The sequence below is a fragment of the Pieris napi genome, chromosome 15, assembly GCF_905475465.1.
Source record: "Pieris napi chromosome 15, ilPieNapi1.2, whole genome shotgun sequence".
NCBI lineage: Eukaryota > Metazoa > Arthropoda > Insecta > Lepidoptera > Pieridae > Pieris > Pieris napi.
In genome coordinates, this window is record NC_062248.1 from 9,407,464 (window position 1) to 9,422,396 (window position 14,933).

The 14,933-nt window shown below is 33.8% G+C and overlaps 1 protein-coding gene across 3 annotated transcripts; it reads right to left on the reverse strand.

The window, feature by feature from the left end:
- Positions 1-119: 119 nt before the first annotated feature.
- Positions 120-7,792, reverse strand: LOC125056628 (alpha-(1,3)-fucosyltransferase C-like). Of its 3 annotated transcripts, none has more exons than XM_047659842.1 (3): positions 7,766-7,792; positions 3,379-4,459; positions 120-1,780 (listed from the first exon to the last, which is right to left on the reverse strand). In XM_047659842.1, exons 2-3 carry the CDS (start codon positions 4,383-4,385, stop codon positions 1,516-1,518), a joined length of 1,272 nt encoding a protein of 423 aa, XP_047515798.1. In that variant the 5' UTR covers positions 4,386-4,459; positions 7,766-7,792; the 3' UTR covers positions 120-1,515. The 3 variants fall into 3 exon arrangements, with proteins under 3 accessions (XP_047515798.1, XP_047515797.1, XP_047515799.1); XM_047659841.1 differs by lacking the exon at positions 7,766-7,792 and adding an exon at positions 5,851-6,693; XM_047659843.1 differs by lacking the exon at positions 7,766-7,792 and having other exon boundaries at positions 3,379-4,185; positions 4,344-4,460.
- Between the last annotated feature and the right edge of the window lie 7,141 nt (positions 7,793-14,933).

The window sequence follows — 14,933 nt, forward strand, 5'->3', positions numbered from 1 at the left end:
CAATAAATTTATCTTTCTCTGTGTCAGTCACAGAAGGATACAGAGACAGGTATTTGTGGCCTAGGATTGTAGCGCCACATGTTTATCAGGGTTAAACTTTAATGATGGAATAAAACACATTTCAGTAACACATCAATCTTATTTTAAGTACAAAATTACTAAGAAGCTTACACCGAAACAATCGATAATACGAATATAGAACGACGGTTAAAGTATATCAGGTACTATTTGAGTTTCGATAGTATCAAAAATTATAGTTTTAAAAGCTTATAAGACATTAATGTAATGGTTTATGCGTCGCAGCCAACTTGCTTAATTAGCCGTTTAATTAACAGCCTGGCCTCTTTACTAAACAGCGCCGTTTAACTAACGGCCTGAATGATATTCAGCCTTTTGATCAAGCTAGGCAAATCCAAGCTATCCTGTTGATTTCCATTTAATTCCACTTTCTACAACCGACTCCAAACTGTCAATAAAGCGTCAGCAAACAACAAATTTAATGAAAACTAGTATGGAATAGTGTAGTTACAGTAAGAGTAAGCGTATGAACACTAAAAAGTTACATTTTAAATATATTAAACAAATATATTTGTCAGATATGACAGCTTTTTATTTCTGTCACTTGGTCGTACGAATGGCCTAAGCATGTTTATTAAATGTCGTATCAAATATAATTCAGGCTGCTAGTTAAACAGCGCTGTTTAGTAAAGGGACTAGGCTGATTGAACGGAAAAAATATATTTATTAGATAACATAATTTGTAATAATCCTTTTAACATTACGTCCATCTCACTTAATACGATCACACTTAAAACATCCGAGCAATACATATACATATGTACATCTATGTGTGTCGTCTTATAGGCGCATTTTGATTCAGCCCCTAAGAAAATGTGTTAAACAGGTTTATTGCACTTAGGATATATAACGATCAAAGTGTATAGCAAAATTCTTAAAGTTGCGTGAACTTTATAAATCATTTAAGCTGATTAATATAAGATGTGTATATTACCCTTAATGTTCTGTCATTATCACTCTTATGCTACAATTGTAAATGAGTAAAGGTGACAAAACATGCTGCCTACTTTTTACTCAATAAGCACTTATCTGATACAATATTTACAATACAATTTTAATTATTTACATTTTGTGCGTAAAGATAAACACAATAATTTTTGGTCTTTGGTTTCATTTTCAATACATTCCTCAAACATGCGGTCTTATGCGGTTGGTATCACTGAAATATAATTCAGTACTAGTGATTCTGGCAATACTTAATATGTAATTTACGTTGCTCTGTCCAGTGACAGGACTTTATGAGTCTTGTAAACATACATTATGGCGGCGTTTTTCTGTCTCTTTTACAATTAACGCGCACCAAATTGTGTTTGTTTTACAATAATAATATTTTTAAAAATTGTTTGATGAAAATGTTTGTCCGTAACCCTTTGATAACGCTATAAACGCTTTGTCTAGCAATTAAGTAACCAAGTATACATAAAAAAAAATCTTGCGTCATTCAACACATCTTTTTTCATAATTGGGAACCCACCACGCTCTAAAATTCTTGTACGTTGTTTGTTTGTCCATCCTTTCATTTAAAGCAGCGCAAACGTCGCAAAGATTATCGTCATACATTGGGTTCTTATAAGTAAACTTTCGTTTCCAGCTCAGGTAATGACTATACGTTTTGGGGTACTCGATAAGTGTGACTATAGTTGATGCTAATTCTTCTGGTGTAGACTTTCGCGCATCTAGATACGAACCGGGGGGCAGAAACCTGCAAACAAAAGAGTAAAATAATATCAAAAAAAATATATTGGTTGTTTGTAAAGTAGGTTTACGATCGAGATGTTTCCGTGATAACGTCTTATTGGTGATATAAGTTTTTGGGAAGTAAGTAATTAATGAAGATAACAATTTTTTCAAATTTTAAATTACATCTATCGTTTTATTCACACTTTTGATGATAAATTTCGGGTGTAAAATGACAAGTTTACTTATTCGACTATGATATACATTTTTCTTCATACATTCACGGAATGACTGGCAGCGCTCGAGATGAGACGGGAGATCGGTCCGTCTCTCTCTCGTTATACCTGCGATCGCGCTCGTGAGGTTTTGGTGTGACACAAGTTTCTGAACATGTCACCCGACTAAAACGATTTTAAAGACGTTATCACGTCAAAAGACATTTGTCGTAAATAAAAATTTATCTAAAAACAGATACGGAAATCTGAAAGCATGACCAAGAGTCAGTGTGCCACTGGTTTTTATTTCTCATCAGTTTTACGTTCTTAACTTGACCTACCAGTTAATGTAATAATCGTGTTTGACGTTTATATACTTACACGAGTTCGCACCATTACAATAAAAACATGAACGTCAAAAATCCTAATTAATCATGTATAAAGAAAACACTATTTTAACGGATTGAATCTATGTTTTATTATAAACTTGTAATTATTTTACATAATTTTAAATTATTCCCGACGTTTTGCGTAACCAAAATAACTGAGTTGACAAGTTCAGCAGATTCTCTACTTTAAAATGGTTTCATATTATCTGTATAGATGTTTAAAAGTATTTTTATAGAACAGCAGTTAAACGGGCAAGAAGAACCTGATGTTAAGTAGGTAATACCGCTAATCGTGGACACTGCCATATGGCTGGCGAGTACATCGCCTTTTAATAATTAGATACATATTCAATACATTAAAAACAATAGCAATACAATCAACTCGCAGTAATTATTTCGCTTTTTATAGCACACGAGACGTAGACTTTCTCGATTAATCTTAACTGCCGACTTTGCCGATAAGAAAAAACTGTTTGAGTTGGTAGAAAATGCGATTTTAAATATGAAATCTACACTTCTTGTACACAACAAACTTAATAACCACTAGTAGCAGTAATGTCAAAGGTTGAACAGTGTTGGCCTCATCTCTGAGGTCGTAGGTTCGATCGGCTGAGCACCAATTGACTGTCTTTTTATGTGCGCATTTTACATTTGCTCGAAAGGTGATTGAAAACACCGTGAGGGATCCGGCTTGTCCTAGACCCAAAAAGTCAGTGGCGTGTATCAGGTACAGGAAGCTGATCACCTACTTGCCTATTAGTTTGATAACTGACCATGAAACATCCGCCTTCTGTGCCTGACGCACGCCGTCGACTTTTTGTTTGGGTCTAAGCCCAGCTGGTTTTCTCACGATGTTTACCTTCACCATTTGAGCGAATGTTACAAGTGCACATAGAAAGAAAGTCCTACCTACCTCAGGGATGAGAGTCGCACGCTGAATCCATTAGACCAACACTGGTCATAAAAAACCTACATATGGTAATTATTACACGTGTTCTTATGTGTAAGTTGTCACTCACCTTGAATAATCTGCACCTCCAAAAACAATAGGTACAACATCATGCTGCAATGCAGTCAATAGTTTCTCTGTAACGTAATCTTCGGAAAATGAATTCTCAAATGATAGGTAAAAGAAATAATCCTTTTCCAAAATAGAATTGCAGCTATCTTCTTGCTCTCGAGGGCATGTGTACGGCCCACATTTACCATAAATATCCACGCTATAACCATAAACAGAGAGAGCTCTTTGCAAGTCTTTAGCTACTTCTAGTCTGTGACTTCTACTTTTACAATTAGAAACAAACCAAGCCACAGCTTTTGTCTTATTCTGAATACGATAGAACAGGTCTTCATCAATGTTACCCTCAGTTTCATCCCAAACCATTCCTGCTTTAGGCCCAATTATCTCTCCTTCTCTATCTCTTACTTGCAAATACGGGAAGGGAATGTCCGAATCCAGTCGATACGTAGAAGTCCAGTTGAAGAAATCATCAAAATATGGGGAACAGACAGGGTAATTGTTTGCTGATTCCATATTGAAGTATATGAACTTTTGGTGATCACTACGTCGGTAGGGTAGTTGTGATTTCGACATCGTGACTATAGATCTTCCGTTGAAAGCAACAGCGTCGAATTTAGTGGTGTCTCCGTCGAATAAGTATCTATCTGAAGTGACATAACAGTTGATATATGTGCAGTTTTTCTCTATGAATTTCCTCTGCCCATGGCCGAGTACGTAGAAAGGTGCCAGCTCTTCCGTGGTCCAGAGTAGGATAAATTTAGTCTCATTCGGCAGTCTATCCGCCTTTCTGTATACTTCCGCGAATCTGTAATCGCGAGCGACATTTTCAAGGGCCTCTTGAATTAAACTTTCGTTCTGGTATGAATATATTGGTTTGTCCACGAATTGGATCCAAGTCACTGAAATTGTGAAACTAATGCAGGTGATGATAAAAAATGACCGCGGGGTCAACATTTGTCTTACGTTTGTAACAATGCGATGCCGAAGAGGAGTACACATAGGCATTTTATTCGCCACATCGTTACATATTTTCGTCTCTCGCCATTCATTATTTTGTTTGGATTCATCTATTTGTTAACCTGAAAGAGAAATTGTTGCTTAATATACAGTATGTATGAAGTATTTCCGAACCAATACGACTTAGGGTCCTTCAAGAAAAGAGCGTACCAATTCTTGAAAGGCCGGCAACGCACTTGCGAGCCTTCTGGCATTGTGAGAGTCCATGGGCGGCGGTATCACTTAACATCAGGTGAGCCTCCTGCCCGTTTGCCTCCTATTGCATTAAAAAAAATCCATAGTATTGCTTGCGATATAATAACACGACTTTGTAATGAAGTTATTTTTTTTTAATTAGTAATTGTTTTTTTTGTAATGTTTGTTTTGTTTAATAATTGACATGACATACATGTAGAGATCATACAAATATCCTTGTTACATCATCTGCATCATACAAATACAAGTTTGCCTGTAAGTGCTTGTCACATTAAAAATTGTATTTTGTGTTTGTTTTGAACGTTGGCCGATTTTTGTAAATAAAAAAAAACATGTAGTTATTTTTCCTAGTAACTGGTTTTTCCTACTATTCTTTATCTTTACCTAACGTTATGGATAACAAACTATTGTACTTTTGATAGTAATACTAGTTTACATAGTTGCCTGGAAGAGATCGCTCGAAAGCGAAAAGGATTATTTTAATGTACTATATTTCTGAATACTTACAAAGAGGTAGTAAAAAAATAAATTAAACTAAAACCTTTTTTGGGCATTGTACAGGAAAATCTATGCGTATGTATGTATATTGATATATGTATTTATATCCAAGTAATTCGAAAACAGTTTCGTCGGGATGCAAGCCAGAACCAAGCTCTTATTCCCAAAAGGGGGATGGGATAGATGCAGATTGCAGATAGAATAAGGTTTAATTTTTTGTTAATTAATTCGTATAAATTACTATTTTCCGGGATCAAACCCTTAAATAGTTTATTTAAGTACCTACATCGTACATAGTATTATTACTACATAATAAATACGCCTGTACACTGTTTGTAAACAATGAACAAAAACTATAGACAAGAAGTTTGTACCGGATGTTATCAAGTTTCGAATCAAATTTCATGTTAATTAAACAAAGTGTTTTATTGTGTATGTGCAACAATTTAATACGATCATTTTATCACTGATCACTTCATGAAGAGTTTGTATGTGTGTGTTTGTATATGCCACTGTAATATAAACTGGTTATTAATTATATTATACTTTTTCAAGTATTTTTTACAATATTTTAGTAGTGTAGCTTATTTATAAATGATTCATAACATGATTCTTTGAACAACTTTCCCTTCAAACGTAGTCACGATTATAAGATTATCACATTGTAATTATTCTTAAAAAATATTGTAGAAACATCACCCCTTACTTTCGATATAACCCGACCAAATACAAATCCATACAAAATAAGCACATAACATACCACATCTTAATTTCACAGCATTAACTCGCACATGCGCCGTCACTTAATCACAAACAAGATGACTACAGAACACTAGGTAATAATATTTTGTTACGTTTATAAAAACAATGATTAAATTTATAACAATTTATATTTACATTTTGTATATACTATGTAAGAATTTTAAACAAAAATATGTTTTTATTTGCGGCACGTCAGCTGCCACGACGGGCGGTTCGCGACTGCGCAATGCGGTTCAAAAACAAGGTCACGCCATTGAATTTATAGGCCAAATTACATTCGTATTTTTTAAACTTGCGCTTTAAGTCATTAAGGGGAAGCCCACGGTATAAATTGAGACAACATGATGGCCAAGCACGTCTAAAGCGCGCGTCAGAGTGCGTATAAAGCGATTGGATAAACCTATTGGCCCGACAGAGACCCACGCTAAGTCTATCTTGCATGTTGTCATACGAGAATCAGTTCGCGCTCAACTCATTTTTGTATCTATTCCAGTCTTGACCAGTGAGCGTCAGAAGGTCGTTACGTTAAAAGACCGACTGCGCAAACGATTTTTCTGAATGTTGAACAACATTTTAATCAATTTCTTTAACATTCTAAAGCTAGGGTGATAAAGGGTTTCTTTGGGGTTGACTGGAAAAGGTATTTATTGACTGCAAAAAACATTACAGGTGTACATTAAATTTTATCTTTTGACTAATTATAATTTAGTGCCCTATTATTGAATTGAGTTTGGAAACATAGGGCAGGCCTGACGTTAATAGGAAATATATTGAGGACTAGCGACATGTTCCAGCTGCTCATGGCAGGACATTTTTTGGTGTGAAACATCTATAGCCGCACGTAAAACCGATTTCTGGCGTGGCGACGCGTCGGCGACTCGTATTAAAAAATACAATAGGTAATCTATTTTTTTCATATAACAGGCACGCAGGCTGGGCCTGATGTTAATACCGCTGCCCATAAACACTCACATTCATACACTGCCAGAGGGCACGCCACTGCGTTGCCGGCCGTAAAAAAAAACTGTAGTAGGTATTCTAATCGTATAAAAAATGTTTCATTATAATTGAAAAGATATTCTGACATTTAGACAGATACTTTCCTCGTCATTGATTCGTCATTATCAGTTCCTCTGATAGCAAATTATTACTTTTAATCAAAAGTTTAGTACTACTCGACCCAATGTTGTTAGTGAATGTATATATATTTATGTAGCATTTGATTAAATATTTTTGGAGTCATCACAAAAACTAACGAAAGAAAAAATAAACTCCGTCAGAACTCGCCGGTTCGCGTTCGCTTCCGCATCGTTGTCGCCCACACTTAACTACAATTTTTTTTCAATATTGTATATCTATGAATTATTAGGAATGCTTGTAAACATTTGTTTCACGTCGTTCCAACGCCGGCCGTGCAGCAATATATTTTTATATATGTGCAATCAACACATGCCCGTACGGAAGGAAAACGTGAGGAAACACGCTTAAAACCCTAAACCCTAGACACAGAATCGCCTATAAAGGAAAAATATAAAGAAATCCGATTTAGAAGTCTGAGCCCAGCGTCCGTACTCTGTAACTTCCAATACCAATAGCGATGCCGATGATAGTACTTTCGATGTAGTTCTGTCAATATCGTAGCGCTGATGTCGCAACCTTGCAATCTCGGAACAAAAACTCATAACTGTGATCGGGTTCTGTCGGTATTATAATCAGATATGGGTAAAAAACCGCCTTCATCGGGAAAGGTGGAGCTTTACTTCGTACATCGCTCACTCCAGTGAGGTCCCGTCCTGCCCTTCAGGCGATTGTACACTCGCAATTTAACGATCAAACTTCATAAAAATATTGCACATAAAAATGCGTAAAACACTCACGATTAATAATTAAAAAATAGGAAAAAATACAATCACCTCACGTCCACACAAGTCAGCAATCAGTAAAAACTGAACTAAAAACAGAAAGTTGATAGTTGATACAAAACAGACTCATTTTGTAAACACACATATTTATGACGATAATTTGATAAAGTACCGCCTTCTAATTGCCTCATAGTATCCATTACCCGAAGCCATAACTTCTGGAACCTATTTTTGTTAAATTTAACTAGATTCAATAAATATTGTACCAGTGCTGATGCTCTCCTCGCTGAACGAAGAAGTATCGCAATACAGTGAGGAAATGCTGCCAGTCTTAACCACAGGGACCAAACTATTATTCTCATGTGGAACATTAATGGTTGCAGCTCCTTACAAACCTGTAGCTGAACCGTGTAAAACAAAACTTGGGGATTAAAAAGAGTGGCGGAGAGTTTATTGCCAGTTCTTCTCTTCCGTTCTACGCCCTTGATTTGAGGACTGGCAGTAAATTTAAAATTGGAAGCTTTTCATATTTATTTATTTTTTGACGTTCATAAGTGTACATTGTGTTACCTGTATGAATAAATGATTTTGAATTGAATTGAATTTAAATTTGTTTTAATTTTAAATTACAATTACTATGTAGGTTAAGCATATTGTAAATACTGTGTATTTGTGTGTTGGAAATCAATGTTTTGTAATATAATTAAACTTCTAGAACGATATATATGAATTTTAAAGTACAGCCTTGCGATTCTGTAACTCACTTTTCGAACTCTCACAGCGGTTTTCGTAGTATATCAGTTCGTCGTAAAGCAGTCATTTTACGATTTGGCATTCTGATAAACAATAAACTACAAGCTCCCTCCTTATCGAGTGAGTGAGTTCTAAAAGTGAGTTACATAATCGCAAGACTGCTGTAAACGTATTATCTGGTTGTCCAAAACGAGTTATACAATTATGTTATAAATTCGCTTTAATACATGTTATACATTGTTCCGATTTTATTTGAACGTTGTCCAATGCCTGTCACAGCTCACGTGGTTGTTACAAATTTCAACTCACCGAATTTCGAATCACCGAGACATCATGAGAGTAATTTTATGTATGTATGAATACGTGTAAATTGTATTGAAGATATTGTATGATACATAAGATTCGAATATTACTCTGTATTATTCATTTCTCGCTTCCTCTCAAAGTGGCGAAGACTCCAACGCCTTAACTATCGTGGTGGAGACTGCCCGATAGCTTTTGAACCATGAACCCCTGATCCTACCAGTAGGGCTCCCCGTCTTTTACCTTAGGCCTCCTGGTGCAGACATCAATCATATTCATTTATTCACTACAGTAAATTTATTCCATTAACCGAATGTCTTATTTTACCGGTTTTCATCCTGTATAACTACATGTGTAATTATATAGAGTTAGTTAAAATTGTTCACAGTCCATTTGTTTCGTAATAAAAAAACAAGTGTTTCAACTTAGATAACCCTTGCCACAATAGGATAATAATTTTCCCTACAATTAGTATGGCTAAAATTCTATTCGATGTATTTTAGTTTATTTAGTTTGATTACCTCATATTATAATATACAGTCATTACAATATTCTTAACTATATAGTAATAATAATAATTGAAAATTGATTTAAAAATGTGGCAGTGTACTTTTAATGCTGGAAACATTTCCTCGCTGTATTGCGACACTTATTTGTTGAACGAGCAAAGCTCCAGCTCTGGGGTTAACGGTACTATCTACCAGGCGGTACATAAGATATAATATTACAGTGCACTAATGTCTGCGCAGAGACATTGTCATTCTCATACCAGAGAGCAGGAGCAGAATCGATAACTTTATATTGAATCGGCAACTTCCTAAATATCTTGGGCAAGTATTAAAATGTTTCTGATAAAAATCATAACCAGGTATTTTATACTACCGTTTAAACGCGTCTTGCATTCGCTATATCGCTATGCAATCAGTTAGCCAACAATAAGACAGTATAACCATTACAGCAAGGTCGGTGTGATGGAAGCATAATAAATTTCAACTTAGAACCAAGTTAAAACTTAAATTGCTTATGACTCATTAAGAATGACATACTTTAGCGTTTAAGGAAACACTGGCGATAGCTCAAGTGCTTAGCAGGAAAATACAGCCAAGAAACTAGTTATATTTGTTAAAAAAAAAATTGTTCTATTTTTATTTCAAAGAAACGTGTGATATTAATAAAAATATAAAATAAAACCCTATCGTCGTGACCTATAGACCATGAAAGATTAATATTATCAATGAAAGAACTTGGTATACAAAATAGTAACAAATCTAAAACAATTGTACGTGTATAATTAAATTATTAAATCCTACTAATATTATAAACGCGAAAGTTTGTAAGTATGGATGGATGTTTGTTACAACTTAATACTTCACAATAATATAGCTTTATACATCAGAATAACACATAGGCTTCAATTTATAAAGATATTCTGTGAATTGTCGAAAATATGAAGTAGGAAAAAATCTACCATCTGCGAGTTATTCTGGCGTGCGCGCCAAAACCGCTAGAGTTACATACATGTAATGTATGATGGAAATGTTTATCTTAAATAGTCTTACAAAAAAGCCCGCCACACTATATATCTATGTCTTATGTGTAATCCATTATAGCCAAAATAGTGAACCATTTCTACAATAAAAATTGATAATTTGATTCAAATGCACATAAATTGATTCCGAAATGAAAGTCCTTACTTTTATCCCTTCTGGCATTTAAATTAGATGAAATATATCTTTCACGCTACATCATTTGGACAAATATTATTTCATTCCTGCGTAGACGAAGTCGCCGGCACCAGCTAGTAGGTATATTTATATTTCTATTACTACTCTGGGTTCTATTAGATATTTTCCTACATTCTCTGTCATATCTAGTCGATTTAAATGCGAATTAATTACATTTGAAACGTTAAGAAGTTAATGTATAGTACTGTCGTATTCAACAACAAATATATTAATAAGATCAACTAAAATCAGTTTCTAGATCATATCCGCTAATTCGTATCTATGAAATCTATCCGAATTTGATAAAGAAATGTTATTTAAAAAATGTGCGAGTATAATACATTTTTATCTACTTACCTAACACGATAATATGCAAATCACAATATGAACAAAGGCTACGTTAGGGGCAGAAGTTTTCAAATATAATGGGTAATGGCTGACGGTCATTCAGCACGCTATTCACTCCAGCGAAGAGGGGGACCATACTTTAATCACGTTTAATACACATTTTAATAATCACAATTCCATAAATCCTGTGAGGAAAGAGATTTTTATTTGCAACTAAGTCATATAATAATAATAAAAAAGTGCGTGCGTACAAAGTACACATGTCAGAAGTGAAACTTCTTTGGCAAACTAATTTTTAAGTCTTGTTCATAATTATACAAATCTAAAACTTTAGTTAGATATCTGAGACATAGAGAGAGGGAGGGAAAAAGGAAGATTATGTTAGGAATTTAATTAATTTAATTGTCATTAATACCTATATTAAAACTGTCGAAAATTAATTCAATTTATAAATTTAATTTAAAGACGTGGCATTTTAAATTACAATTCGTCATTTGAGATTTCAATAAATTATTTTGCAGAAAATATAAGATACTAATATTTCATAAATTCTCTTTCGACTCTTACGAAATTCTCTTTTATTATATTTTTACTGTATAGAGATGTTCTTAATAAATAAATAAAATAAATACATACGAGTACTTCTATTACTACTTAAAATTAAAAAAATCTGATATTTATGTCTCTCAGTCTTCCCAAACCTGTCCCAAATATATCCAGTTCTGGCCCAGAACTGAGGAACGAAAGCAGCGGAATTGGTGGCTGACGGAAGACAGTTCGTGAGCTCCTCTCAGACATCAGGCATGCCTCCGGGATCTTAAATACTGTATATATATTTATACGATTTAAATAATTTTCAACAACATTTGAACAGGCAAAAGTGCTCGGTAGCGCATTATCGGCCTTTTATGATTATTGAATTAGTACGCTCTTGGCGAAATATTAGTATTAAATTGTGAGTAGTATTGGTTCTTGAATGCACAATAAATTAAATGATACAACGAATGTGTTGCCATCTATTAATAATCTATATCTCAAATAAAAATATCTAATATAGGAGGCTGATCACCTACATACCTAATTTGACAAATTACCATGGAACAGATACTACCTAAAAAGGTTGTAGCGCCGCTGATTTATTTTTTAATAAATATAAACTAAACAATAATAGAAAAATCATAACGTATGGTCATAGTCAAAACGGTTTAAAACACAATATTTACTTTCAATACTTTGATAGCTGTTCTACGAAAAATGCTTAACAAACATAAATGCAGTATATGTAGGTTAAATCCTAATTAATATAACAGTTTATAAATGAAAATCATATAACTTTAATCCTCTATCACGTCGGTTTCAAGAATTACATTGTTTTCCATATATTTTTATTCTGTTACTAACTACAGGATTAGAAAATAATTTAAAAACCGAACCGATTACCAGAAACAATAAGATAAATCTCGAATGAATCATCATCATTACTCTGTAATCTATCAACTAACGACTGCGTTGCTATTATATATAATCGAAACAGTTATTTTTGCACTGCACAAAACCTCATTATCGTATCGCATTGGCGATTAAAAATAGGGGCGCAAAGTTTCTTGCCAGTGCTTCTTGCCCGCTACGGCCTTGACTTGCGAACTGTAGTAAATGTAAATTAAGAATCAATTTAACATCTTTTCCATTGATGTTTATAAATGTACTTGGTTACCGATATTAATAATTTAACTGGCCTTCATTGCATTAGTAGACTTACAACAGTAGACTTTTGCTTCAAGGGTCTTCATTACACACATTTAAACAAAAACTAACACTGTAATCTGTATATAATATCAGAGAAGATATAAGATACAATCATCAGAAACATAATAATCAATTACCGCATAAAAGAATAACAGGGTATAATTTCCTTCACGTAAATGCTCCATAAAAATCTTTGAGTGTCGGCCGTGCGTCGGAATTTCCGGAATACACCTATATTCAATGCTATAATTTAATATAACTGGCCGATTTATGTACATATATTTAAAGGTAAGTAAACAGTGAAAAAATAGTAAATTTATCTTCCAATCCATGAAAAACGAAACCACCTAACTTCATTTTAATCTACGGTAAGAGTCAACGAGTCAAAGCGCGACCTAACTCTCCGATCTATAAAAAAACCCAATGGCTATAACCCATGGTCAAGATCTTTTCTGTATCTATTTCGTGATAATTTTTTCTAATAGGCAAGTAGGTGATCAGCCATACAAAAAATCCCACGAAATCCCGTTTTTGATCCGCCCAAAAATATTTATTTATCTTTTGCTTATAGTAGTTTTAGTAACAATATCTCTTATTTTTCATTTACTTTATACTTTTACATACAGATCTTCCAAGAATTCTTTACAAACACTGTAAATTTTTACTATTATTATTTTTATACCAATATTATAAATTTTATGTTCGTCTCTGGTGGTAGTTTTGATTTGCGTTCCCTAGATAATCTAATTGTAGAAACTCCTCTTAAAACTGAATTCTATCAATCCTCCTTTACTGTGCAAAGTATCCTGCTATAGAATTCCTTAGCAATTGATATCAGACGAGCTGTCTTTAAATTTATTTAAAAATCTTCTTTTTGATCATTTTTCTTCTGCCTAATAATTAGCTACTACTTATATATATTAATTGTGACTCAATTAAGACTTGGATTTGCTTTTACATTTGTATTTATTCATATTATAATAATTATTTTTTCTTTAGATTTTACTTTATTTTAGTTATAGGTTTTCTTTCCTTATTTTTTATGGATTATTATTATTTTGTGTGTTTCGTTAGTAATAAATGTTAATTCTGTTATTTCGATGAGTCTTATATGCCTGGTAACGCTGTTTTGGGTCTTAGGCATGGCGCTTTCCTCACTTTATCCTTCACCTCACGAACGAATATTAAATGTGCACATAAACAGATAACCCAAGCCACTGTCAACACTGCTCTTACTCTGCTTCTATTAATGGCTGTGGCAAGTTGGTTTGCAGTCTCGGTCAATCAGCCAATTAAATCAACCAATTCGAAATTCCCATTGAATTGGAGATGGGAAAACGTACGTTTTTAATCTTACTGTGTCCTTTCTACGGCAGCATCATACCCATAAAAAATGTTTGTATGACTTGATGGACATAACTTTTTCTACGAGACATATATCGTAATTAGTTCTTAAAAATGATAAATGTTTTATTACTGTTAATTGATTATTGAAGCTGTAATAACACATCGTTACCACAATCACCACAACAAATGTGTCAAAAAATTTAAATCTGTTTTATCGAAATAAGTTTAAATTTAACGTGATAGAATTTACCGTTCCTTTCACGCCCTTTCATCTTTTGTAGACATGTACAGCATTGTGAAAGGAATTTATATTCGTTTCCGTACAATGCATTTGTTTTGACAAAGGAGCTTCAAAGATATCGCTCAAATGACATGTCGTGATACTGACGTTATCGCTTTGGAATTTTTAAAGGAGCTTTACACGCACATTTTTATAGTCTATGTATATTCTTACTCTGGGGCCGTTTAAGTATTACGTAAGCACTATATGGTCTTTGATTAATTTGGTGATTACGTCAACAATAATTATTTACTTTTTAGACATATTACCTACTAATTGTCTATGCTTGAAAACGAAATGCTTTTCGATGATTCCTACAAAAAATTAAATACGTTTATGTGCTATTATTTTTGAGAGCTTTGCTTCTTTTGCTGACGAGAGGAGGGGGGGGGGAGGGGGGCTATAAATTGCAGTAAATCTGCTTACGTAATAATTGAAAGGGGCAGTTCAAATTTTCTCTGGCAAAAGATACATACTCTATCTTTAGTAGTACTTGAAATTTCGTCAGGATTAGGATAAAGAACATAAAGCATTATGACTTCTTCTTCAAAGGGTATTGGATTTTGATATACAGGAGTCTTTAAATAAAGACGTAATGAATGTTAACCAAAGCGCCGATTTCACCTCAGTATACTGAATACGTAAGCTCTCTGCAGCAACCGAAAATATAATAACTTAAGGACCTGTCCTATCGCTAAACTCCAAAAAAGTACATTGT

Coding starts and splice junctions, on each gene's coding strand:
- LOC125056628 (XM_047659842.1), bottom strand. CDS start 4,385: ATGCCTATGTGTACTCCTCTTCGGCATCGCATTGTTACAAACGTAAGA. Junction 1,781..3,378: donor GGAGGTGCAGATTATTCAAG/GTGAGTGACAAC, acceptor TTTTGTTTGCAG/GTTTCTGCCCCCCGGTTCGT.